Source organism: Melitaea cinxia, chromosome 1 (genome assembly GCF_905220565.1).
Source record: "Melitaea cinxia chromosome 1, ilMelCinx1.1, whole genome shotgun sequence".
Taxonomy (NCBI): domain Eukaryota; kingdom Metazoa; phylum Arthropoda; class Insecta; order Lepidoptera; family Nymphalidae; genus Melitaea; species Melitaea cinxia.
This window is the reverse complement of record NC_059394.1, coordinates 20,069,150-20,096,914: the sequence shown is the minus strand read 5'-3', so window position 1 is coordinate 20,096,914 and position 27,765 is coordinate 20,069,150. Positions and strand designations below refer to the sequence as shown.

Genomic DNA, 27,765 nt, shown 5'->3' with positions numbered 1-27,765 from the left:
AGTTTTGGAATATTTTTCCATCTAATTCCATTACAAATATATCATTAAAATTATGATAATAAGGTAAACACTGGCTGATGCTTTTATGATCTGGTAGGTATTCCTACCAGATCACTGCACAATCTTTAGAATGGTTAGCCTGTGAGCGCCTGACACCAGCCCCGAATCCTCCCGAGAGCGCTGGCTACCTTACTCACCACAGGAACACAACACCGCTTGAAAGCTGTATTATTTGCCTGTCATCATCATTAAGGTTGACTTATTTCCTTAGTCGTACTGATAAAAATTTAGATCTGGATATTTCTAGTTGTACTTATATAACAATTTACAATACAGGCATCCATTCCCATCATTCAACAATACAATCACAAATAATTACAAATTCATACATAATTAAAATAATATTATTCCCGATAGTATTCGGCTGATCTCTTGTTTATTGAAAGTTATAATTAATTGTACCAACAGACAAATATCTACGCATTGAATCAGTTCGGATAGCATTGTATTGAGAAATATTGTTAATCTGTATGAATTATTGACGATAATTAATATTTTGTGACTGTGTTTGATGTTTGATTAACTCGATTTATTTTTAAAATATTTTTAAATACGTAATTTATTAACGAAATATAAATTTCTAAATATTTACTGTCAGCACGGTTTTATACCGATAAATGTTTCCTGTGATTCACTTATATAAATTTTATGAATAAGCGATTGCGCAGTATTGATAAATATGAATATTAGATAACTGAATCTAATACTTAAATTAATATTAAACGAGCAATTTTTGTATATATAGAATCAAATATATATTATAGAGTCTGAATCTCGGAATCGGCTCCAACGATTTTCATGAAATTTATTATGCAGGGGATTTCAGGGGAGATAAATAAATCTAGCTAGGATTCATTTTTAGAAAATGTCGTTTTATCTCAGTTTTTAGACAGTGAAAAAATATCGTTAGAATACAAAGGTAAATTTCACACTTGTCAATAAAGTTGTAATAGTTCGGTGGGAAATCGGCCGCCGCGAACGGCCGAAAAGACCTTAGTTCAAATCCTCGATCGATTATTATTTTTCTTTTTTTTTTCTAATTGCACTCGTTATTTTTTATTTAATAATGCATGTAAAATCGAAAAATAATATTTATATTTTATCGTTATTATTTTTTTAATTTTGATTTTTTATATTTATTTATATTTTTTATCATCGTTGGTAAAAAAAAATATTATTTATATTTTATAAATATGTAATTCGTATTTAAATATGATTTCCATAAAACACGATTTACTAAAAATACCGAGCTAAGCTCGGTCACCCAGGTACTAAATATATAATGTTCAGTAAATGAGAAATAGTCGTGTAACTCGTTGTGTTTACTTAGGAGCATTAAGCTATCGTAATGCATTTATTTGACTATCACAAAATAATACTTCTAAAGGGGGGTTATAATTTTGCGTCATTTAGTTTCTTTGATACAGCCTGCAGATCTAGATCCTCAGCCAGTTTCAGCCATCTAGATCTTCAGTTCATTGGAGACAGCTATCTATTGTAATTAATAAATTAAAAATTATTCAAAGTTTATGCCTACTTTTATTCCTGTAAAAAACTCTAAATAAATATTAATTTGTGAATGAAATGTTACTTTATCTATAAAAAATTTTAAATCTTCTTGTTCGATAGTTTTCACTTCCTCTCCGAGATTATGCTGATTTTCGTTGACTTGGTTCGTCTGAATTACAATTCGATAAACTTGAGAAGCTACGGAACTTGTAAACTCAATTGATTTTTGAACTTTATAAGTTCAATGTTGTATATAAATTTATAGCTAGACTTAAATTATATAACTTGATATCTAAGATTTTATTTTTTTGTGTTACCCACATTAGGAATTCTAAACATTTTTGAATATCATATCAAAAATTGACCGCTCCAGCGGGGTTCGAACCCGCGCCTCCGACATACCGTGTCGGCGCTCTAGCCAATTAAGCTATCGCTGTCGGAGGCGCGGGTTCGAACCCCGCTGGAGCGGTTAATTTTTGATATGATATTCAAAAATGTTTATATAACTTGATTGGCAAACAAGCGTACGACTCACCAGATGGTAAGCGATTAAGCGATAAGCTTATAGATGCAACACCAGAAGTATCGCAAGCGCGTTGCCAACCTTAATCCCAATTCACCCCGTGAGCTCTGGTCACATGCATGAAATCAATATTGTTTATGATGTTATCTTCTGTAAGGTCGAGGTACTATGCTAGTCGGACTGCTCTATATTTTTAGCCTACCTCAGTTATTGTAATGTATTTTTTTTTAGTAAGTAGTTAGTACTCATCAATTAATATTGAAACCATCTCGCACTAAATCAGTTTTACTCTTATACTTAAGATAACTTTTTTCTTATACCCAATTAGAAAATTCATCATTCTTTCAAGATAAAAGTTTTTCTATTAAATTTTTTTCCGTGTCCATCGCTTTTCCGTAATTTGACTAATTCTTCTTTCGGACGAAATTCGTTTATTCGATTACGGAAATATCACGTTAAGCAAAATCGACGGTAATAAAAGAGAATAAGAGCTAAATCAGCATAACTCTTATTCATAAATAATCATGAAATTTTCATACGGCATTCTGAAGTCAAGTGCAGGTGTATTTTTATTCTTATACTTTTCTAATTCCTTTCAAAGGCAAAATTGAATGATGTGATCAGAATTTAAGTTAAATTAGATACTAGCCACGCCCCGCGATTTCACACGCATTAAATTGCAGTCAAAAAGTAGCCTACAACCTTTCTCGGTAAATTTGCTATCCAGCACAAAAATAATTTTTCAATTCGAACCGGTAGTTCCTGAGATTAATGCGATTAAACAAATAAACTTTTCAGCTTTATAATATTAGTATAGATCAGAGGTGTCAAACTCAATTTTGCTGAGGGCCATATATTTAATTTAGTATGTGTAAGTGGGCCGGAATTATTATAAAATTATATTCGTTTAATTATATAGCATATAATAAATGGTTGTTAAAAATCGCAGCCGATCGCGGGCCGTATCTTTAACATCCCTGGTAGATAAACTTATAAGTCATTGTATTTGGATACCAACTACCCTCACTTATAAATAAAAAAAAAAATCGTTTTAAGTATTTAAGGAGGAACTTGTTAAGTATGTTTTCAATAATAAGTAACTAAAATTAAAACTATGCGTTAAATTGATGATTTTATATTTTAACGGTTGTTTTTATTTTGATCAAAACTTTTTTTGCATAACTAGGTCGGCAATCAAGCGTACGGGGTAAGCGATTACCGTAGCTTATAGACGCCTGCAACGCCAGAAGCATCGCAAACGTGTTGCCGACCCAATCCCCAATTCCCCGCAGGCAGCAATTTGACTGAGGATGAGGTACCTTACAGAAGATCACAGCTAAATAGCAATGTTTTTTTGTAGTGCTGTGTTCCTGTGATGGTTAAGATAGCCAGAGCTCTTGAGAAGTCGGGGATAGCGATGGCAATGCACTGGCAATGATCTGCTTATCATCCTCTACTTTACCATTCTCTGCCTTACGCTTGTTTGTCTCCTTTGCAATTAAACGAAAGTGTGTGTGTATACGCACTTAAGAATTCATACTTCATTGGCTAGCTAACTTCACGTTGCTAACTTTTTTTCTTTGACAAGCTAACTTAAGGGTGTCGGTTTTTTGCGACGGTGTGCGCGCGCCTCGTAAAAATCTACTCTCATCATTTTTCCCAAACGCGCCAAAAGAGGTACGAGTATAACTTCAAAAAATGTAAAATTTTAAATATGAAATTCATCATTTAATTCTTAAAAGAGGGACTTCTAATCAATTTAACACTTCCAACATTTAACCAATATTGAAGGTATCAAAAACGTCAGTCACGAATTTACCCCATGTTAATGCAAACAGAAATTTATATGACTGCAAGCCGACCGCAACCGCACTCGATATTGCAGCGTTATCAGAGTGTGTATCATAGTATATTGAACGGGTTATCATAGAAGCCATTCAATCGAGTGTTATGGTCCGGGACATATAGAATACTGCTGAGCTAATCCTGGGAATGAAAATGGCTATTTTGTATAACTATGGTACCCATTAATTTTATTTTATACTATTTTGTACGGGAAAGTAAAAAAGTGATATTATATTGTAATTAATATAAATAAATATCCAATTACCTACACACACGGTCGTTTATAGGTAACAGCCGACTGCTAACTATATATTTTTTATAAATCTACTAGCTGTACCCTACGGGCGTTGACACGCTTTTTTTTTGTCGTACCAACTCAGAAACCTTTGTGGGCTCATGCACAACACTTTGCTGATGATTATGACATGATCAAACGTATTGTTTACGATTCTATAAATGACATACAGACAAACATTCATTTTTATATGTATATGTAAACTAGCTGACCCGGCAAACGTTGTTTTGGCAATAAACTATCTACTATAAGTGTGCGGGGATTTACTTATAATTGAAAGCGTTGTAGACATGAAAGTATGCTTTATTTAGTGCTACGATCACTGCTACGATCGATATACAAATAAAACCAAAAAATGGCCGAACACGGTATAGTGAGTAAGACAGGAGACCGGCTTCATTCTCATCCCTACTCCTTAATGTTTGGTGGATGAGAGGGGACAACGGTAGATATCTAGCGGGGATAACTGATCGATTGATAGTTATGGACCAGCGAAGGCAGGAGATCAAATTAAATTGAGAAAAAAATCATAATTAAAGGAAATATTAAAAAAATAAAAAATAAAAATAGCTATGGAAAAATATCGATTATAAAAATCATCATATCAAAAATTTCGTTGTAGCGAGTACATCGTTCCATAGCTTAATTGGCTAAAGCACAGAGTCAAGAACACGGTCAGTCGGAGATGCAGGTTCGATCCCTGCTGGAATGGTCGATTTTTGATATGATATTAAAAAATGCTTAGAATTTTCTAGTGTGTGGTTAACACAAAAATAAAAAATCGTACATATTACAAATAATACACCCAGACTCAGGCGGTAATTAAACCCATCACACATGAGGAGAAAGCAAGATCACTACAATAAGTGCGCTCAAAATATGGAGCAGCCCGACTGGGTTAGTGCATCGACCTTACAGAAGATCACAGCTAAATACCGTTTTCAAGCACTGTTGTGTTCCTGTTGGTGACTAAGGTGAATAGAGCTCCTGGGGGTCTATAAGCTACGATCAGGCTTACGATCAGGTGAGCCGAACGCTTTTTTGCCGAACTAGTTATGAAAAAATTCTAACAATAGTACCAACAATATGGTATGCTGGAATAAGGAATACGTAGAAATTTCCTGGATGCGTATAAATCAGTCGGTATCACGGGACGGCGTCCATTAGTCGCTGCCACAAATAATTCAACTCGGACAACACTATTACACATTGCATTTAAGTGGTAACTCCCTAAACCAATGCAGGTTGAGAGTTTGATTTTCAATTTTGCGTCAAATAATCATAGATTCGAGGCAGATAAAATGAGTTTGCAAGTTAAAATCGAAGACTCAAAGTTGAAATTACAAATTATGTTTGAGACTTTAATTTAGTTTTGGAATCTTGTTATTTGGGTTCAAAAAACCGCCATACAACGGAAAAACAGCATATTATGTATTTGAATTTATATATGTTAATAAAGAAATTAATAAACGTCATTAACATACAAACAAGGCTGTGTGTCCCTAAGGAATGCAAGTCAATGCTTGTGTTATAGGTAACACCAGACATATATACAGCTATTTTTTTTGATAAATATTCATAGCCTTAATACATATAATAATTAATATATATACTACACCCAGACTCAGGCGGGAATCGAACTCATAAACACCGGAGCAGAAAGCAAGGCCACTACAAACCTCGCCAACGGCCAACCAAAAAAAAATCTATTATTTAAAAATATAAAAATTGGCAAGTACGTTAAAATATTTGGCATTAAAACCCATATAATAACTCAAATGAAGTGACAGAAAAGGGTCGGTAACCCAACATTTTAATATGTTCATGTTCTCCAGATTTCCTGATTAAGTAGTCATTGCTAAGAATTCTTTTGACAATTCGTTTCGTTCGATCGCTTTCAAATTACAGTCGCAATAGTTTCTAAAAATCCAGTAAACCAACCTACAATCTTCTTAAGTGTGATGCCTATTCGAATAAAATAAATTGATATTATATTTGATTTTATAGATTTTGTTTCCTGGACACCAATGGCCAAGGTAACAATTTCCCTCGTGTCCATTTTCTGACCAGCCTAAAAATGAGTGAGAATAGCCTAGAAAGAGTGTCTTTTTTGACTCGTCATACTGTCACAAAAATCAAGCAACTACTGTGGCAGTGATTTGCATTTGGATAGCCTAAGTTTCGTTCGTATCTAAGACTATGGATACATATCATCAGTTCTGAATCCACTAATTTTCTTTATTACCAAGATATTCCTAACAAACTAAACAAGGGCCCCTAACCCAAATCAGACCAGATCGCAGATGAAGAGCGAGCTACACAATAAGTGAGAATAATTCCGTACCTTAAGTAATTATCTGGCATGCGAGTGATGTAGGACCGACAATTTAACATCTCCAGTGTGGCAAATTAGTAAGTCAATGTTTCTCGAACTAAATAAGAAATGGTCTGGTTTATTATAGACCTTTAATTAATGTTACATAATTTAGGAAAATGCTTTAAGCGTACAGCACTATGAGACCTGGATTTTATGAAATCATGCAAAATCACAGAGGCTGTAACTTTGATGAACTACAAATTAAAGTATTTGATTTAAAAAAAATATGAGGTAAGTGTATGAGTAACATATACAATACAAATAGAGTCGAATTAGAGACTTCCTCTTTTAACCGACTTCAAAAAAAAGGAGGAGGTTACTCAATTCGACTTTTAATTTAATCGAAAGTCGACGATTGTGGTCACATTTGAATTTCATCGATATCTGCTTACAACTTTTGGAATAGTCTTTGATAATGCGTATTTACTTGACTATTTTTTCGTCTACCTACGTTGTATTACTTGTCAATATAATTGAAGTCGGTTTTTCTCCGTTTGCTTGCAAACACAATTATTTGAAGTCAGTTAATAATTGTGTTATCATAACTTACATTTCAAAATGTGAATGATAAACTAGAGCCTTGGCTTCTACCCAATATTTTGCCTTCGAATAACAATAACGAATAAAACTAATTAAACCATCAATTGTAAGACAATACAAAATATTGAAGTTAGCTTTTTCCATCCGTTGCATAATATATCAATACATATTACCGCTATTATCTAATTCAAAGTAATTACAGACGTAATTATACCTTTTAATGAAGGCATAAATGGCTTAATGTTTCAACTACGGTAATTAAATATGCAAAGATTATAATCCATTATGTCAGAAAGTAAATTTAGACATTGTGCTGTGTAATTTATGTGGTCTCTGTTTTTGAATGGGAATTACATTGTTATATTTACAACTGCTCTGGTTGCTCTTTTACCATGTACGCTTAGGCACCGGCACTTTGTGTGTTCGATTTCCGCACGGGATGGATACGTCAGCAGGATGTAAGGAGTTAAATCTGTTTTCTGATCCCTGGGTCCCCACGCCATTACTCATCTTACCAGTTTCGGTACTTTCTTATCACTTTATTTTATGGTTATAAACATAATTAATAGCAACTAAATTTTTTTGTTCTTATCACTTTGTTCATTGATAGTCTCTCAATTATATAGTAATGATTCAACAAATTGTTCTACAAATAAATCTTCTTGCTAAATGAACGAAACCGAAATGGACCGTATACACTGATCATCACATCAGCATATCGCAGTCCACTACTGGACATAGGCCTCCGCAAGTTCGAGCCAAAAATGGCGTGAACTCATGTGTTTTGCCCATAGTCACCACGCTGGGCAGACGAGTTGGTGATCGCGGGGCTAGCTTTGTCGCACCGAAAACGCTGCTGGCAGCTGTTCGGCCTGTATATTTCAAAGCCAGTAGTTCGGTGGTTATCCCGCCATCGGTCGGCTTTTTAAGTTCCAAGGTGGTAGTGGAACTGTGTTATCCCTTAGTCGCCTCTTACGACTCCCACGAGAAGAGAGAGGGCGGCTATATTCTTTAATACCGTAACCACACAGCATATACTGATGGGCTAAGGTATTTTTTCCTATGTAATTAGAAGAAGGGTTAGGTACAGTCAGCCATTCTGTTTTAATGTTGTTTAAGGTATGATATTCATAACACTTCGCTACTATGAGCGAACGTCGTGAAATCTGTACCAGGTCATCTCCTTTGAACCCCTTTGCCTATTATGGAAATAGCTTTGAGCTTAATAAGCAAGCTTACTCTACAGCTGGTAAACTAATGAACGTGGCTTTTTCTGACCATTCATATTATTGTATTTTTTTCATATCAATACGGAATAAATCAAAAAAACTGATAAAGTAATAACTTAATTTCATATCTTCTATCCATTGTGTTATTACAGCTATGTTATATATTAAATAAGGCGAAGCATACTGACTTATCGCCAAAAACTTGAGCATATAATATTGTATTCTTATTATTTATGACAAAATAACTTTCCATACTAATAACGTACACCACAGCAATAAGTTACGTATATCGTCGACCATACCAAAAACTCGAGGCAAACAACTCAATTTTTATGAAGATAATATCCATTATTTTTATGGCAGTGATTCACAAGATAGCTACTTCGCAAATACGAAAACGGTAAGCAATGCTTCATCTTAGATTACTATCTACACCAACGCGAATATATATTGGACGATGAATGTTTCTATGTGAACAACGAGGCGGAATAAAGTGTGGTACTATATCGCTTACTAGATTTACCGGCTCTTGTTTAAAAAACTATATTATGGTATGATTTTATTGAAATAGGAAACAGTAGGTATCTGATGTAAGGCATAGAAGGAAATATCATGCTCGAAATCTGGAACAGACCGACTGAGGATACTTCCTCAGTCAGTCTGTTCCAGATCTTCGACCTTACAGAATATTGCAACTTAATAATACTGCTTTCAAGTAGTGTTGTATTTCTGTAGTGAGCAAGGTGACCAGAGCTCATGAGGGGTTCGGGGAGGGGAGGGTTGGCAACGCGTTTTTGATGCTTCTGTGTTTCAGGCGGCCATATGTTACGGCAATTGCTTACCGTCACCACCCAGGCGGACGACTGCTCACACGTGGTAGTTTTTTAGTCAATAGGAGTCTGGCATGGGTATCCGTGATGGATTTTTCCCAATCCTGTGAGCCTTCCGCTTGTTTGCCAGCTAAAGTGGTATTCAAAAAAAGAAACATCTTGCATATGCACATATCAAGTAGTATTTTGTTTCTCCGCCAGGTCAGCCAGCTAAAGATCCTAGGACAGCTCGAAAGTAGAATTGGTCTTTGTAATTCTAATAGGCGTCTGTGGCTGGGGTAATCGTTCACCACCAAGTGGATACACGAAATATATCAATAATTACTGTTCTCTTCTGGGTTATTTCATTCAATACTTGTGAGTTCTTTTGTAAAACCTTGAAATATATATCAGATACCTGGTGACCAATGTCATGAATTTAATGTAAAAATTAATTCTTCTCACGTATATATCAGAACCTTCGCTTCAGCCTGTAATATCCCACTACTGGGCATAAGCCTCTTTCCCCATGTAGGAGAAGGATCAGAGCTTAATCCACCACGCTGCTCCAATGCGGGTTGGCGGATATATTCCCTACTATGAGTAACGATCGCTATCAGGTGTACTTGGTAACAACCGGGACCGACGGCTTAACGTGCTCTCCGAGGCACGGTGGGGAGACCCACAAAGACTGCACAAACACCCAGACCACGGCAAACACCTGTATGGACAATATCAGATATCAGAACCTATTTTATCAAATTACTTAAAGACAACAAACAACAAAATGATGCTATTTTGAAAGTCATAATTAGGGCTCATTATGACACAATCATAAAGTAGGTGAAAAAGGGTTGTAACAAATATCGCATTTATAACTTGATCATACTTGAAACATATATATACATAATATTGACTTTGTCTGAACAAATAAAGCAATACGTCACGTTAACGATGTCTTGTTTCAATATGCCTCGATCACGGTAACGAGTTGAACTATTATAACGTTAATAAATATTGATAATGCTTTTCCTTATATCATCTGTATCATGAGAATTTGTAGGGCTGTTTTTAAAGACAGAAATGAACTGTAATATAAATCCCTAATTTATTATCTTAGATTTATTATTTGTACTGTAATTTACAATAATTTCTCCAATAATTAAGATGTTCTCAAATGGACCAAACTGCTCCACAGAGGGTTGGCAGATAATGCAGCTATAGGTAGGTAATGGTGAAAAAAATATTAAAATTGATTTCGTAATTCAGATTTTAGGAATATTTAAACATTTAACTGTTACGATATCTGTTCGTTACTCTGTCTTTCATGGATAGTCAGGACTTGACTTTATATAATACTAGCTGTGCTTGCGACTTCCTCCGCGTGGAATTTAACAAAAAAGTTATTGTTTAGTTTGCACAGTTATAAAATAAATTAATTTCTAAAATAAAAGTAGTTTAAGTTACTACTTACTAGTAATTATGAAAGACAAAAATGTAGATATAACAATAAAAAGTAAACTTTTTAATGCCTGTATCTTACCAATTTTAATGTATGGAAGCCAAACATGGGCCATAACAAAGAACACAATGGACAGAATTGCCATTTGCCAACGAGCAATGGAGAGAAATATTACATTACAGCCTATGCAGTCCACTGCTGGACATAGGCCTCCACAAGTTTACGCCAAAAATAACGTGAACTCGTGTGTTTTGCCCATAGTCACCACGCTGGGCAGGCGGGTTGGTGACCGCAGTACTGGCTTTGTCGCACCAAAGACGCTGCTGCCCGTCTTCGGCCTGTGTATTTCAAAGCCAGCAGTTGGATGGTTATCCCGCCATCGGTCGGCTTCTTAACCTTCCTATACTCGCGCCAATTTTTGTAACACCTATACTCGCGCACGGTGTCACAGACCGATAGTTCTACGCCTATAACATACTTTTTTTATTATGGAGCTAAAAAAAGTACTATTCATATTTCAAAGTTTAGGATATAATGAAACAAAATAGTATAAATAATACTTAATTTATTCATTATTTTACTGACTTTCAGTCTATCATAAATCAGTCTTCGAATTTGTGATATTTTTCTTAAGTACTAGGAAAACAAAAATAAAATCTGTACTTCTTTTTAAAAACAAAATAAACATCTAAATAATAGTAAACAACATATCAGAGGACATATTTATCTATGTTTGACTTAGTTTTGACCCTCACCATAACAATCTTGGCATACGGTTAGAGCATGTTCCAAACAAAAGTATTTTTTTCAAGTGGCGTAGTTGTATCGTGTCTTGCGTTTTGTTTTGGATGAGCAGTGTCCACAACTACCAATTTTATTATTGTTAGATGTTGCTGAAGACTCAGGTCCACCTAATTTACACATTACGGCGAGCCTGGGCCTTATGGTTCTCGGCAAGGATGCAGTGAGAGCTCGACGTCTAAGTTTCGGATTGATCAGATCGTATGCTAAGCCGTCAAGAAAGATCCTACGGCTAATTTTCTTGGTAGGGTTGTTATTTAGGTATATTGTAAACGTACTTATACCCGCTACATTCATTAAACTATAAAATACCACCATTGGCTATCTATACGACACATCTGTTTTAAAAAAAAACTTTAGCATTTAGACGACCGTTTTTTTTTTTTGACTCCAGCAAACAGTAACTAAAATGTCTAAAAAAGCTTCCATTTCAATGTTGTCTCTATCGGTACAGTCTCTCTTTTGTGAAGTTTGGTTTTAATCAGAACTCAATTCATCCAGCAGCAATCTGATTCGATCATCGTCCATTTTGATATAAATTATGATCTAAAAAGAATAAAAAATGGTCAAATTATAATACAGTGCAACAAACATACATGTATTTTAGTATATATACGTCATGAAGTATTGAAAGTTTGTAAAAAAATATATAAATGCACTAAATATATTACATTAATACTTACACAAGAAATTGCACCTATACTCGCGTCGGTCTCTCGGACCAATTGGCGCCAAATGCTACAACATGTGAGCTTCGCACGAACGCGTGACGTGCACTAAAATAAAGCTAGGAACAAATCCGGCAGCTAGCGAGGAACTCGACTTCTTAGGACATTTGTGCATAAAAATAATTACGAATATGTGTTTCGTCGGTCTCACAGACCAATGCGCGAGTATAGGAAGGTTAAGTTCCAAGATGGTTGTGGAACCTTGTTATCCCTTAGTCGCCTCTTACGACACCCACGGGAAGAGAGTGTGCTGTGTGGCTACGGCACTAAAGAATTTAGCCACCCCCTCTCTTCCTGTGGAGAGAAATATGATAGGAGTAAAAAAGGGGGAAAGAAATATCGAGATTAGGAAAAAAACCAGGATACAGGACGTCGCCATAAAAATAAAAAGACTAAAATGGAAGTGGTCGGGACACACGATTAGAGGAAAGGACAAGTGGAGCAAAATAGTTACACAATGGTACCCAAGGGAAGCTAAAAGAAAAAGAGGTAGACAACAAAAAAGGTGGGATGATGATATCAGACAGGTTGTAGGTACAACATGGAGTAGGGTGGCCAGAGAGAGATTAGAATGGAATAGGTTGGAGGAGGCCTTTGTCGATTGGCAAACGGACTTACAGAAAATTAAAAAACGTCATGTGTGTGAATAATTTTAACATAATTGTAAATTTAATGTCCGAATAAAGGCTTTTTTATTTTTTTATTTTTATTTTTTACTAGTAATTATCAGCTATCCTAGTCCCGTCAAAATTGGTCCAGCCGTTTCGGATATTAGCCGGAACAACTAGACAGACAGACGGAGAAAAAAATGTAAAAAATGTTATTTTGGTATATGTACCTTGTATACATCCATATAAATTTAGTTTAAAGCGGTTATTTTATTGTTGCAAACAGACACTCCAATTTTATTAATTTGTATGTAGATGATTGAATGTACATACATTATATTTCACTTTTTGTGATTTCATGTGGTTCGTTAAAGGCCAATTTAAAGGCTTTGTTGAAGCATATTTGAATACAAAAGTATTTGTTTTAATTTTGGAGATGAAATTTGACTTCTTATATTATTTTTATACACATTAAAAACTTTACCTAACCCGAATATATTAATTTGTACAGCGAGACATTATGCGTATTAAAAGGGGAAAAACACAAAGTTTATAATTCAAAAGCATGCAGATTTAGAACTTCCAAAGAAATTTCAAAAAACTTTTTTATCACGCTTTTCCGTCTAGTCTAACCTCGATTGTTATAACGACGTCAGAGTTTTATGATTTGCATAACACTTTGAGAAGAGCTTACGAATAAGTAAAGAGAAGAGTAGAGAAAAGTTGGTAAATATTAAAACAAAAATTTGTACTAATTTCTAATCACATTAAGAAAATACAGAAATAAAGAAGGCCTGTTTGAATCGGTTACTACAAATGGTCAATTTGAAGATGACGTTCTAATTTATTATAGACGACAAGTTGGTGCAACGGTCATAGCACTGGCTTGTGGCTGTTGCGCTGGCGGTTGGGACAAACATTTGTATTTGCCATACAGATGTTTGCCGTGCTCATGGTGTTTGTGCAGTCCTTGTGGGTCACGGAGCGTGTTAAGCCATCGGTCCCGGTTGTTATCATTTACACCTGATAGTGATCGTTACTTATAAAAGGGAATATATCCGCCAACCCGCATTGGCGCAGTGTGGTGGATTAAGTTCTGATCTTTATCCTACATGGGGAAAGAGGCTTATGTCCAGCAGTGGGATATTACAGGCTGAAGCGAGCGAGTGTTCAAATTTATTATGATCTGAATGGTCAAGGGACATTAATAAGCTTCGTGACTCGACTTACTGATCTCAATCCGCATAGACTATAATACATATAATGTGATGAAGTTGAAAATTTGTATTTTTTAATCTTTAATACTTCCTTACATAATATGTCTGTTAAAAGAAATATTCTCGTTATAAATAATTAAATGACACACGCCATCCTGAAACTCATTGAACTCTTAAAGGAGCACGGTAACGTTTTTAATAGAAATTTAAATTGGATGAGCAGGTTGAGAGGTAAATTATCTACCAATCTTCAAACACACAAAGTATCTAATTAGCGCAAACCCTTCATCTTTGTGTTATTTACTAACCGACTTCAAAGAAAGAGGAAGTTTCTCATTTCGACCATAATTATATATATATATATATATATATATATATATATATATATAATGTATGTTCGCGGATAACTTCGTTGTTTATGAACCGATTTTGATGATTATTTTTTTGTTGGAAAGGTGATATGCCAAGAGTTGTATCATGATAAAAAAGCCAAGATCTGATGATGTCATCCTAGAGAAATCGAGGGGAACCTTCGGAAATTGTGGTGGTGACTAGTGCTTTTGTTAATTTTTTTCGTCTACTTCCGTTGTATTACTTGTTGATGTAATTGAATGTGGTTTTTTTTTTCGTTAGCTAGCAAGTATTGTTTTAAGCAAAATACTTTTTTAACTTATTAAGCATTTAATATTCAAATTACATACAAATTTACTGTGGTAATGAACGTTATACTATTAACCAGTGATCCAGTCGTCTCGGTCAAGAATCTATTAGCCAAGTCTCGATCTAGATGGTAGGAAGCTTTCGAGCTTGGATCGGAAGCTAGATATACAACGCCGTTGTTCTCGAAGTGATGAGAATTTTAAGGAAATTCCTCAATCAAATGCTTATACAGACATTGCTAGTCTACTGACAAGGAAGGATATTGTCGTGTTTAAATTTATGAGGATCAAATGGGGGACATATTTTTTAAGTTCTAATATTAAAAAATGCGTAATGGTTTTAACTTTTTAATTGGAAGTATTAATTGTCTTTTTCTTACTGTTATGAAGAAGGCAAATATTTTTATCGTGGAAGATTTAGAGACACAAAAAAGTGATAAGAATAAGTTAATATCAAACTTTTTTTTCGCCGTTTTTTCAAGTTACTCGATTTTGAAAATAAAGGAGATAGATCTGGAAGTCAATGTTCCTGACTTTTCTAGCCTAAGTTTCCCCCTACTTGCTTTTCTATACATAGTCAGCTAGGCATTTGGGATACAATTTGCGAAGGATAGCTTTAACTGCCATCAGACATATTCCATTCCTTATCAGTCATCACAATAAACACTTGGTTCAAGTGATGTAACTTTGTATACAAAAGGAAAATATAATATTTTCGCTCGTAAAAGAGTAAAATAAAATTTTCTGCTTCGTTTCAAAGAATGTCCGCCTCTCCTGTATCTGAGTGATGCAAATTCTCGCTCTCAGAATCATCTCAAAGAAATTTAGTTTGTAATATCTTAAGGGATGGAAATTTTCTTACACGCTGTCTCTTGAACTTTGAATAATTAATGGAAAACATTCGAGATTTAAAATTGTTAAGAATCTTTACAATTTTAGTTTAAGAACAGGATGGAATAATGGTTACATTGAGTTGGCTATCACAAGTTAGATCTACACTTATGATAAGCTATGCCCTGCGGTTTCAGCTGCGTTAATTTTAGAAAAAAAGACAGACATTAAATATTATAAATATAGCCTAATTGAGGTAGAGCACAGCAGGAATTTCCTGCTCAAAATATGGAGCAGCCCGACTGGGGTACGTTGAGTACCTCGACCTTACAGAAGATCACAGCAAAATAATACTGTTTTCAAGCAGTATTGTGTTCCTGTTGGTGAGTAAGGTGACCAGAGCTGGGGGGTTTGGGGATTGGGTCGGCAACGCGCTTGCGATGCTTCTGGTGTTGCAGGTGTCTATAACCTACGGTAATCGCTTAACATCAGGTGAGCCGTACGCTTGTTTGCCGACCTAGTGACATAAAAAAAACCTAGGCTTCCTCGGTAATTTGATTTGTAGTTCTTGCTATAAGCGCGCTCTAACAAATACACAAGCAAACGAATTATTCAGCATTATACTTGTTAATTCAATTTTATTTTATTATAATATTAGTATTGATGTTTGTATTAGCCATACGAATGCTTTAGTCGTTAATTGGACATTAGTTTGTCACGTGTTTAATAATAGTAATAATAATAAATCCTTTATTGAACCAAATATTTTACAATTTCATAATCCGCCAAACTGCGTGACAGTTTATCGGCGTTTATTTTTAGTTCTGGAACACCAACAAAACATCTCCTCCTACGAATCATTGAGAGGGTAGCATGAACGTAAGCGTGGGGCCAGATTTGCCCCACCCCGACTCGAAGATAATACCCGAAATTTTAAATTTACAGCTTAAACTTCAGATTAACCAAAATTACCCTAAACTGTAATTGAAACAGTGTAGCGACAGTAAAAAAATAAAAGTTTTACTTTCCATTACGCAGGTATTTATGTAAGTTTATTTATCTGCCCCACCCTTTACAAAATTGTAAATACGCCCATGGAGGGTAGCGTTAAATTAAAACATGGCATTACACAATTTGACATTCATAGATCCGTGTGCTATTCTGTAGTCCAAATAAATTAACTTTATATCATTGAAAGGAAAACTAACAACGTTACTCCAAGGAGCGTTAGTTATGTTAGCTGTGTGTCGACAAGCGAGTTTATTAATTAGTGTGGTTGGAGCAGAACATACGCAGTTAATACATGGTTAGCGTTAGACGTTTGTTTGAACACGGATTTATGTAGTAACGTTACACATTAGAACACAATTACACGATATTAATTGTACATATTTTACCGTTAAGTGGTATATAAATGTATTCTTAAATAGTGATGTCAACCGCTCTGGTGTAGTGCGTGTAGGCGCCTGAAACACCGGCGGTTTGCGGGTTTGATTCCTGCTCGGGATGGATATTTGTCTTTGTACAAATATTTCTTTCCGGTTTGGATGTCTGTCGCTTAAGAGAACGTTAAGCAGTCGGTCCCGGTTGCTATCCTAAATACCTGATAGCGATCGTTACTCATAGTAGGGAACATGACCACCCACCCGCAGTGGAGCAGCGTAGTAGATTAAGCTCTAATCCTTCTTCTACATGGAGAAAGAGACCTTTGCCCAACAGTGGGACATTACAGGCTCTTGAAATTTAAAAAAAAATCTCTTAAAACATGTTTCATATAAATTTAAGCTCAACGGTTTTTTAGTAGAATGAAAAATCAGTACTTGTTATCATTTTATTGTTCAAATTCGTTTTCTTTGCTGCCACGCTACGCTAATTATTTTGTATACTGTTTTTTCATAGTGTGAAACTTGTCCAAAATAAATATAATAATACATATGTAGTCTTTAGACTGAATTGGAAGCTCCTTTTCTATATTTGCAAGGCACGGGCGTAGGTTATACTCGCACTCTTTACAATACTATGTAGGTAGTACTTAAAATGATTATAACAAAATTGTAATGCGATCCGATCCAATCTATCGTGTGGCATAGGGAGTAACTCAGAGCAGTGCCTAGGACTTGCGACCCAGGTGTAGGTTTAAGGAGGCCTCCTTTGTAATACGTATCAACGCTCACCTTCACTGCTCGAGTTATACGTCCCGCCTAGCCAAATTAATCGTAATAGATAACAATTAATTCGTTTGCACAAATTAATTATTGAATGAGTCTAGGTTAAGCTACTAGCAGGATACAACAAGTGTATCGTGCCAAGCCAGAGCCAAGACTGCCTTAGCGGCGGTTGCACCGTTCGTTTCGTACACGTCAGAATAACTCGAGTAATATAATGAATGAGGGTAGATGACTATCGAACGATGTGCTAGGTGGCGCGATCGTTGCATCTGTTGCTTATAAATTCCTTTCTAATTGCGTACAACAGTGCTATTGCTGACACGGCCAACCCTGACAGTCGCACGACCTCGTGCGTCCATGTCGTGCATCCGCCAACTCGGCGTTACTACTCCCGACCTATACAACTGTAACGAGTGACATTAATAACTGTTCGGCTATTCCTGACCAAAACGCTAAGACTGTAATGCACTAGCGGGTCGGGCGTACTGGGCCCCTTCATCCCTTTCTAACATAGCATGGCCCGGGCGTACGTGGCCCCTTCAACCAGCTTTCTAACTGTGGGTCGGGCGTACTAGGCCCCTTCATCCCTTCCTAACATAGCGTGGCCCGGGCGTACGAGGCCCCTTCAACCAGCTACCAACCGTGGGTCGGGCGTGCTAGGCCCCTTCACCCTCACTCTGCAGCGTGGCCCGGGCGTACAAGGCCCCTTCAACCAGCTACCAACCGTGGGTCGGGCGTGCTAGGCCCCTTCACCCTTACTCTGTAGCGTGGCCCGGGCGTACAAGGCCCCTTCAACCAGCTAACAACCGTGGGTCGGGCGTGCTAGGCCCCTTCACCCTCACTCTGTAGCGTGGCCCGGGCGTACAAGGCCCCTTCAACCACCTTACTAACCGCTAAGAATACAGCAGAACGACTGAAAAGAAATTAAAATACCGATGTACCCACTAATAAAAGAAAATAAAACGATGATCGATGTACCCACTAATCACCACCAAATATTGCAACTAACTTGCACACTAGCTAAAAACAGATGTATCGTCAGGAGGTGGGCCTATAACTTCAGCTACTTTCTGAAATAGCTTCCATACCGGAAGCGTAGAGAAACATTTCTTCGTTCAATGTAACTAACTGAATTAGTTAAATTTTGAAAGTGGGGGTGGATCTTATCCCACTTCTGATGTAAGTCTTTCGACTAATTGGAAGCTCCTTTTCTATATTTGCAAGGCACGGGCGTAGGTTATACTCGCACTCTTTACAATACTATGTAGGTAGTACTTAAAATGATTATAACAAAATTGTAATGCGATCCGATCCAATCTATCGTGTGGCATAGGGAGTAACTCAGAGCAGTGCCTAGGACTTGCGACCCAGGTGTAGGTTTAAGGAGGCCTCCTTTGTAATACGTATCAACGCTCACCTTCACTGCTCGAGTTATACGTCCCGCCTAGCCAAATTAATCGTAATAGATAACAATTAATTCGTTTGCACAAATTAATTATTGAATGAGTCTAGGTTAAGCTACTAGCAGGATACAACAAGTGTATCGTGCCAAGCCAGAGCCAAGACTGCCTTAGCGGCGGTTGCACCGTTCGTTTCGTACACGTCAGAATAACTCGAGTAATATAATGAATGAGGGTAGATGACTATCGAACGATGTGCTAGGTGGCGCGATCGTTGCATCTGTTGCTTATAAATTCCTTTCTAATTGCGTACAACAGTGCTATTGCTGACACATATAATAATACGTTTTTTATTATTTAATAGAAATAATAGTAGATATATATTTACTTTTGCTCTATTTAATGTGTATACAGTATCTACGACTTGTTATATAGTACTATTAGGGAAATTCATAAAATTGTATTAATTCTTAAACAAAATGAATCAAAAGAAAGACTTTAATTTATATTCAAAAGTAATGAAATACGAATTTATACACGCATTTGGGATAACTCAAAAACTATTAATCATATCTTGTTCAAAGTTAAATAATATTGAAATGGTAATCGTATAGGTTAATAAGAAATTATGAAGTAACACACACACAAAAATACAGTCGAATTGCGCACTCCTTTTATTTAAATCGGTTAAATTACATTAAAAATATTTTAAATGTATGTTTTAATTTGACTAGCCCTTTGGGGCAGTTTGCAGTGCAAACTGTGCAGTGCTTTCTGCTCCGGGGTTATGGGTTCGATGTCTTACTCGATTATTATTAATATGTATTTATCGAAAAAAATTAAGTAATTATGTCAGTGTTATATTATATCGATGGTCATCATAACATCATCATCATCACTACAGCCTATTGCAGGCCACTGCTGGACAAAGGCCTCCACAAGTTCGCGCCAAAAATGGCGTGAACTTATATGTGTTGCCCATAGTGACCACGCTGGGCAGGCGGGTTGATGACCGCAGGGCTGGCTTTGTCGCACCGAAGACGTTGCTGCCCGTCTTCGGCCTATGTATTTCAAAGCCAGCAGTTGGATGGATATCCCGCCATCGTTCGGCTTTAAAAGTTCCAAGGTGATGGTGGAACTGTGTTATCCCTTAGTCGCCTCTTACGACACCCACGGGAAGAGAGGGGGTGGCTATATTCTTTACTGCCGTAACCACACAGCTTAGATCTGTATATCGATAGTAATCTAATTGAATAATTATAAACGTATCACAGTTAACGGCCCCTAGTAGACTAGAAATCCTCTACTGAACACTACTGACTCTGCGTTAGAGATCAATAACCCATGACATGAAAAGTATTTGTATGGACTACCACCTACCTATACCTATATAAATATTTATTACGATTGACGGTCAAATTGTGGACACGTAATTGGTTAAACTTCATTCTTGATGAGAGTATGTGATAAATATGTAAATAGATTCACAACTTCCAAATTTGGCAATGCTCGGGTTCAAAACCGCGACCTTTCGTTTGAGATCAAACATAACAATTATTCTTATTTCTAATTAACGAAGATGGGTTTCCGGTGAGAGGTTCCGTGTGATGAATATTTCATTTATACCTTTGTAAATTATGGATTATATAAAAAGATAAATTTGATAAGAAGAAAGAGGTATATAAACCATACACTAATATAAGCGTTTGTCAATTTGACAAATAATCTTGCTAACATTGGTAAATTTCCACACGGTGTGTCGGTGTTATTAACAAAACCCAAGTTTATGTATCCAGTACATAAACAATGAGGTTTAGACGTAGCAATAAATATGCTCGAAATCTAGGGCAGCACTACTGGGTAAATAGCTCACTTGAAGAAACTAATTAATAATGCTCTGAAGTGGTGTTTTGTCCCTGTAGCGAGTAAGGTGGCCAAAGCTCACAAAGATGGGATATGGTCGACAACGCGCCTCAAACTCTTCCGTAGAAAGCGCTGTACTGGTACAAAAAATATATATATTTTAAAATAGAGAGGTGATTTTAATTAGCATCGGAAATTGACAGCGCAAAGTATACGTCTCCTTTCTGGGTTATAGTATTCGCATGCTTAATAAAATCCCACAAAAATTTTTTGAAATCTCTTAACATAAATTTGAAGTGTTTATTAAGAAGAAGTTAACAGCTAAAGCGTATTATTCGGTGCAGAATTATATAGTTCATATAGATGTGTGACGCTGTGAAATCCAAGATATTAACTAATTTTGTACTAAAACTCACTCCCTTACTTCAGCCTATCGCAGTCTACTGCTGGACATAGGCCACCTCAAGTTCGCGCCAAAAATGGCGCAGTTGTACTAAAACGCAGTTTATATATTATTTAAAAAGCGTAACTGCTGAGTTTCTTACTGATTCTTCTCTGCAGAATCCACATTCACTTTTAAAAATATTAATCAATTAAAAATTTTTATTTACGAGAATGACGATTCGACAGTACTTTTGAAGCCTATTTAAATAAAGCTTGATTGATTATGAATGTTTAAAAAATGTTTGATTATGAATGTTAAAAGCATGTCTGTGTTTTATTGAAAAATGATAATATTTTAATTAATTTAAGAAATTTTACAAACACTATATCGAGAATACGATATCTTTAATAATAATTTTTCTTGTCACGTTTAAGTAGCACAAAAATTATATTCAGACAAAATATTTAAGATAATGAAAAATCGTTTTAAAATATTCAAAACGACTCGACTTGAAAATTAATTGAATCGAGGGTCAGAGTGAAAGAGGATAAGGTTATTTGTGTAATACAGGAGTTAGGCGTGAATAAATTTGAGTTGAAAACTAATATACAAATATTATGTATAATTGTATTCATATCATACAGTTATACAAAGATGTTTCTTGCGGATTCACGCACAATGACTTTACAAACATGTTATATCACAGTCTGTTTAAACTTTCTTCGTGTGCGTATTTGTAAATAAATGATAATCACTTGCTGTTCGCAACAAATTAATATATTTGTGATAGTTCAGGGAAGAATTTAACGGTGAGAAACATAAATAATAAGTAATTGAAAATAGTAAAAACGACAATTTAATTTTCCAATTCAAAATGTTCCCAGCTGTGAAACATCTGATGTCTTTTGTCGAAAAAAATTGTCGTATTGTGTAAGTTTTTTAGACGCGTTATAGTCACGGGAGTCCTCCCGCGACCATGGTTGCTGTGAACTATCCGAAACATCGGGCATGTAAAAAACTTAATAAACCGCGATAATATCCGAAAAAATTGTTACATTATAATGAGCGACGTTCGCGTAAACATTAGAAAACAATAGGTAACAATTGAATTGAGTTAGATTTCGAAGTCCTTCCATTTGTCAGATCAGCTATCTTTAAAGTCCCAAAAGTAGCTCCCAATGTTATTAATACCAAATAAAACGCTACACCTTATATTAACATAGAAAAATGTATTCTTTTAAATAAATATATTGTATGAAGTTATCTAAAAAAAATTACGGATGGTAAATAAATAATTTATTGTTTCAAAATAACATCAACTAGGATATTTACTTGAGAGAAATCAGATTCATATTTCGTTTGATGTTTGTATCAACTAGCACTTAGCTTCGCCGACTTTTTCATTAGTTTTCTCTTATTTTTTCCTTTGTTCTCTTTACTTTTCGTATATTATTTGTGGGCTTTCATCCTTTTCTAATGTATTCAATTTTTGTAACATATTTTATGCTAATATAAGCAATTGTTAGTATTATTTTTTGTTTTCTTTTTTTTAAATAATACATCTTTTTTAGAACAATGTTCTCGTACGAACAATATGGTCGCAAACGTGATTATCAGGCGTAAACGTTTGGTACATGTTTATGTGTATACAAGCTGTGCACCGCGATTTTTCCTACGATAATTTAAATATTATATAATCTATAGCCTTCTTCGTTAAAGGGACTATCCCAACAAAAAAAAATCTAACCCAGTAGATGGAATGAAACATGAAATTCTCACTTTTACACTAGTAATTAAAATATTTTTTATATATATATATATATATATATATATATATATATATATATATATATATATATAAATCTTTAGGAATAAATTTTCCACATAACGTTGAAAACTGCATCAAAATCCGTTGCGCGTTTTAAATAAGAAAACGATGATGTATGAAGTGATGATGTATTGAAACAATGGTACTATCGATTTAAAAAAATAAAATATAATTTATCACAAGTAAAGTAGAAAGGCAAGTGTCGTATCTTATAAAAAACTTAACATTTCGGATAGTTTAATTATTTCTTTCGACGATAAATGATCGTCGTGAGTGGAACACGCGAGCTGTCATTCTTTTGTAACTTTATTTTGTGACTGCGGGCTTGTTTTAAATTGAATGACAAACTAAATGAAGAATCTGACGTTTTTCGTTGATTGATAATATAGATAAGATAGGTTGTTTCTTTTTTTGTATCATGCAAAATTGACACACATTTGGGTAATATCGAAATGAATATAAATATAGATAGAAAAGCACTTTTAAAACTACAATGGAATTAATTATAAAGATTCAGCTGAGAGTAAAAAGCAAGAAACTCAAGAGATACCCTTTTAAACTTGTCACTGCATAATTGGATAATTAGGTACATAATTGTTTTTGCTTGCAAGCGAAAAAAAATTATTTCAATTAAATCGACCTAGTAATATAGGACAACAAAAAAATAGTTAAGTATAACTCGACATCGAGTGTCCTTTAGACCACACGACTGAAATAAAATTTCTGCACAATAGGCCTGCATTGTGTCTTAGATAATTATACGAAACGGCTATGAGAGAAAGAGCGACAGAAAATGTGTACTCGCACACCTCTTTTGCTCCATTCACACTTTTCGTAACGCTCTCGTCACGCATTCACCAGATTACTCCCCAGTCAAGCCTCCTCAGTAAAAGTACTCCTCAGAACTAAAAAAAAAATTAATATAGGCATGTGAGCAGGACCAGCTTTCGATTTGAAAAAAAATTACATCTAAATTAGTCCTTTTTTTTACGTGGGGAAAATCCATCATGGATACACTCCAGCGCGGGGGCGCCAGAGGGTTATGTCAGACTCCTACTGACTAAAAACCACCACGTGTTAGCAGTCATCCGCCTGGGTGGGGCGAGATGGGGTCGCGCTAGCATTCGCCACCTCGCCTCAGCGGTAGGCCCGGACAAAGCCTCCGGGCCCCGACATAATGGTGGGGTGGCCTCGCTCACAACAAGGCCACCCCTCAGACGTATGGGGTCGTGTCGTCCGGCCGGCCGAAGTCTATCGGCATCTAAATTAGTCCTAACCTAACCCAACCAGTAAAAAGTTGTACGGCAACACACATTAAAAAAAATCATTCAAATCGAAAACACTCAATTTTTTTTAAGTCGGTTAAAAATGTTGTCACATACCTACGTTTTGCACGACAGCCAGTGTCACGAAGCCCCGACATTTATGTGTTAACTATTTAAAAAAACGTACGATTTAAACCGCTGTAAATTTTTCGTTAAAATTTGCATTTCAATGCACAATTCCACTACCCATAGATTTATTATCCGTTTTACAGAAAAAGCTTTTCCATTCTGTTCCATATCTGCGTGCATAGCTTTTGTACCTGAGATAATCACCTCCCAAAAAACTTTTCATATTTTTTGTATATTTTAGAATTATAATAATTTAGTTCGTGTAACCGAACTCGCTGAAATTAAGAACCCTTATTTAAATTTGATTTATTTCGACAAGCCCGTTGGCGCAGTTTGTAGTGGCCCTCCTTTCTCTCTTTTCTCTTTTTTCTTAGTCTGGGTGTAATATTTATATTTATTTACTTATGTATCTATTATGTTTATGTACATTTATCAAAAAAATATATAGCTATATTTATCAGCCGGCTGTTTCCTATAACACAAGCATTAAGATGCTTACCTTAGGAGACGACCGCGTGTATGTTATAAGATATTTATATAATTACATTCTTTTATAACATCACGTTACGGGTTTATGTTAAAGATTACTATCTGTAGGAGTTACTTATCAAACACATGTAGTGTGACATGAGAAGAGTCTATACGATTAAAAGAAGTTGTTATTTTAACCTACGATTTTATCGACTTAAAGACAAAGCGTAGAATAACAGCACGATATTAGGAGTCTCGATATGATACGTTTCAACAATATGCAGTCAACTAGGTCAGCAAACAAGCATACGGCTCACCTGACAGTAAGCAATTACCGTAGCCTATAAACGCTAATGCCAAAAACATCGCAAGCGTGGAAAGGAGCTTTGGTCGTTTATCAACAGGAACATAACACTGATTGAAAGCAGTATTATTTAGCTGTGACCTTCTGTAAGGTCGAGGTACTTATGATGATAAGTCTAGTAACACGTTGCTATACTCATACATTAGCGCCGTACTGTTAGGTCGACGGATCAGTCGCTGAGATATTCATTTTCTGACAACACAGACACAAAACTATTTATCACACTAAAATAAATTCAAGTGCATATTAAATTCCCTTTGTACGTAATGCGAAATCCTCGAGCGCCGTACTTATGAACCCACACGTGAATAATATAGGAAAATAACTCGTAAATGAGAATGCTTTGATATTATTTAAATAATCCAGACAACATTTACTTACTTTGCTTTGGATTTAATTCAGCGGTCAGATATTCTGAAACGTTACACGTTATGTCCTGAATACACGCTTATGTTATGAAGGATTTAGGATAGGTTAGGTTAGGTTAGGGTGTATTGTAAACATTAATACACGTTTTACACTCAACGATTCAAAATCCTGTATTCGGAATCCGGAAATACGCGAAATATAAACAAAACCTCTTAAGTAAAGACAAACAGATATAGCACCTATACAGTTCAAACATCCATCCATTATTCTGGCTGACCCACTCTCAAACTTGGCCCGAATGTTATATTAGTGGATAAGAGAACTTTAGTTATGTATATGTAATAATTAATCTAAGTCTCCTAACCCGGGTGACATAATCGCTCTTGCGATAAAGCCCTTAAATTTGATTTAAAAAAATCCATTACACTATAAAAGTCCACTGCTAAACATAAGACTCCGCTAATGTTCACCACTTCGTCCGGTCATGCGCCCTCTGAAACCAGCTGTTTTCCGTTATGTATCTTCGCTATACAGATATTTATTAGTAATTTGTATAATGTCTGTATAGTACTGACCCGAAACCGTTGGCGTAGCAGCCATTCGCAGTGACATCTGCACCAACTGGTAGCTGAAGTCTACATCCTTTAAATATTTGGTTAAATTATTAAAATTGATCATTGTTTATAGTGTGGGTATACTACTTGTCGTGTGGTGTCGGCTGAGTAGAATAGCACCACCCCCTTTCTTCCCGTTAGGGTCGTAAAAGGCGACCGAGGGATAAAACTGGCTCAAAATCATCAGGGTCCTGGAGAAGGAAAACTTCATTTGAAACCCGGAATAGGGTATGCGTCAAACATTCGTGGCATAGCTCAAAAATGCGAAAGACTCCTGCAGCCGAACTGGCTCCACACGTAACGATTCGCCGTTCCTGTGGGCCTAGCCAGTGAGGTCGAGAGAGTGGCGCAGAGCTTAGGCAACTCTGCGTTTTCCTGAAAACTGTCCTAGGTCACAGTGTCTGTCTGACACTGTCTAAATCATCTGCAATAGACGGACTAAGGCCAATGATGATATTATTTTATTGTGTATTAAAAAATACTACAATATTAACGATTAGTATTTAGAAATAAATTATACGAGGAACCAATAACAAACTAGCATTGACAATAAAGTAACATTTTAATTTTTCTTTACAGTCGTGTGGCAGGACTGGCAAGTACATGTTACATCGACACCAGCAGAAGTGGGAGGTCTAGCGTTACTGACGTGCACCACACCAGCCGCGGTCAGAGAACACGCCTCAGTTGCAGCGTGGTATAGAGACGATGCTGTTCTGTCTGCTGGTGATCATTTTTGTAAGTAACTTTGCAATATTTATACAATAAATTAAGCTGGCCTAGTATATATCAAGGAAATTTTGACTATGTGTTATCTTGATTGTGGGTATAACGAAAAACTGATATTCTAGGCCACGGTAGAAATGTGTTACTCAAAATCTGAAGGACAAGAAAAATTAAAAGAGTACAGTGAACCATACTGTCAAGTAGTGTTGTGTCCCCAAGTTCTCGGGAGTATCTTCTTTGATTTCAAATGCAGGTTTTTCAGGCGTCCATAGTCTAGAGTAACTTATTAAGAAAGGATAATTAGCAAAGAGGGACACAAAAATGCTTTTGATCATCTTCTCCATATTCGAAACCCACAATTTTGCTCCCTAAAAGTTTGTCTTGTATCGCTTAAAGTATTTCCAGTTTGTAACCAAGCTATGAGCTTTAATTTCAATTATATTTATGTGATACAATTCTACATATAAATATCATACGTAACTAGTTGCGCCACGTGGTTCCATCCGCTTCATTTCCGATCCCGTGGAAACGTCGAGACAATAAGTAGGTTATGTGTTATTTTAAATCCCTTGCTATTTACGTACCAAGTTTCATTAAAATCAGTCCAATAGTTTTTGCGTGAAAGAGTAAGTAGTATGTTTATACATACATACATTCTCACAAACTTTCGCATTTATAATATTAATAGGA

At 35.7% G+C, this 27,765-nt stretch overlaps 1 protein-coding gene across 1 annotated transcript in view; it reads left to right on the top strand.

The window, feature by feature from the left end:
- LOC123654730 (Down syndrome cell adhesion molecule-like protein Dscam2) overlaps positions 1-27,765 on the top strand; it is a 228,133-nt gene that overhangs the window by 103,772 nt on the left and 96,596 nt on the right. Inside the window, exon 4 of the mRNA XM_045590618.1 lies at positions 26,929-27,087. Coding sequence (XP_045446574.1) covers positions 26,929-27,087 — 159 coding nt within the window. The remainder of the gene's footprint in view (positions 1-26,928; positions 27,088-27,765) is intronic.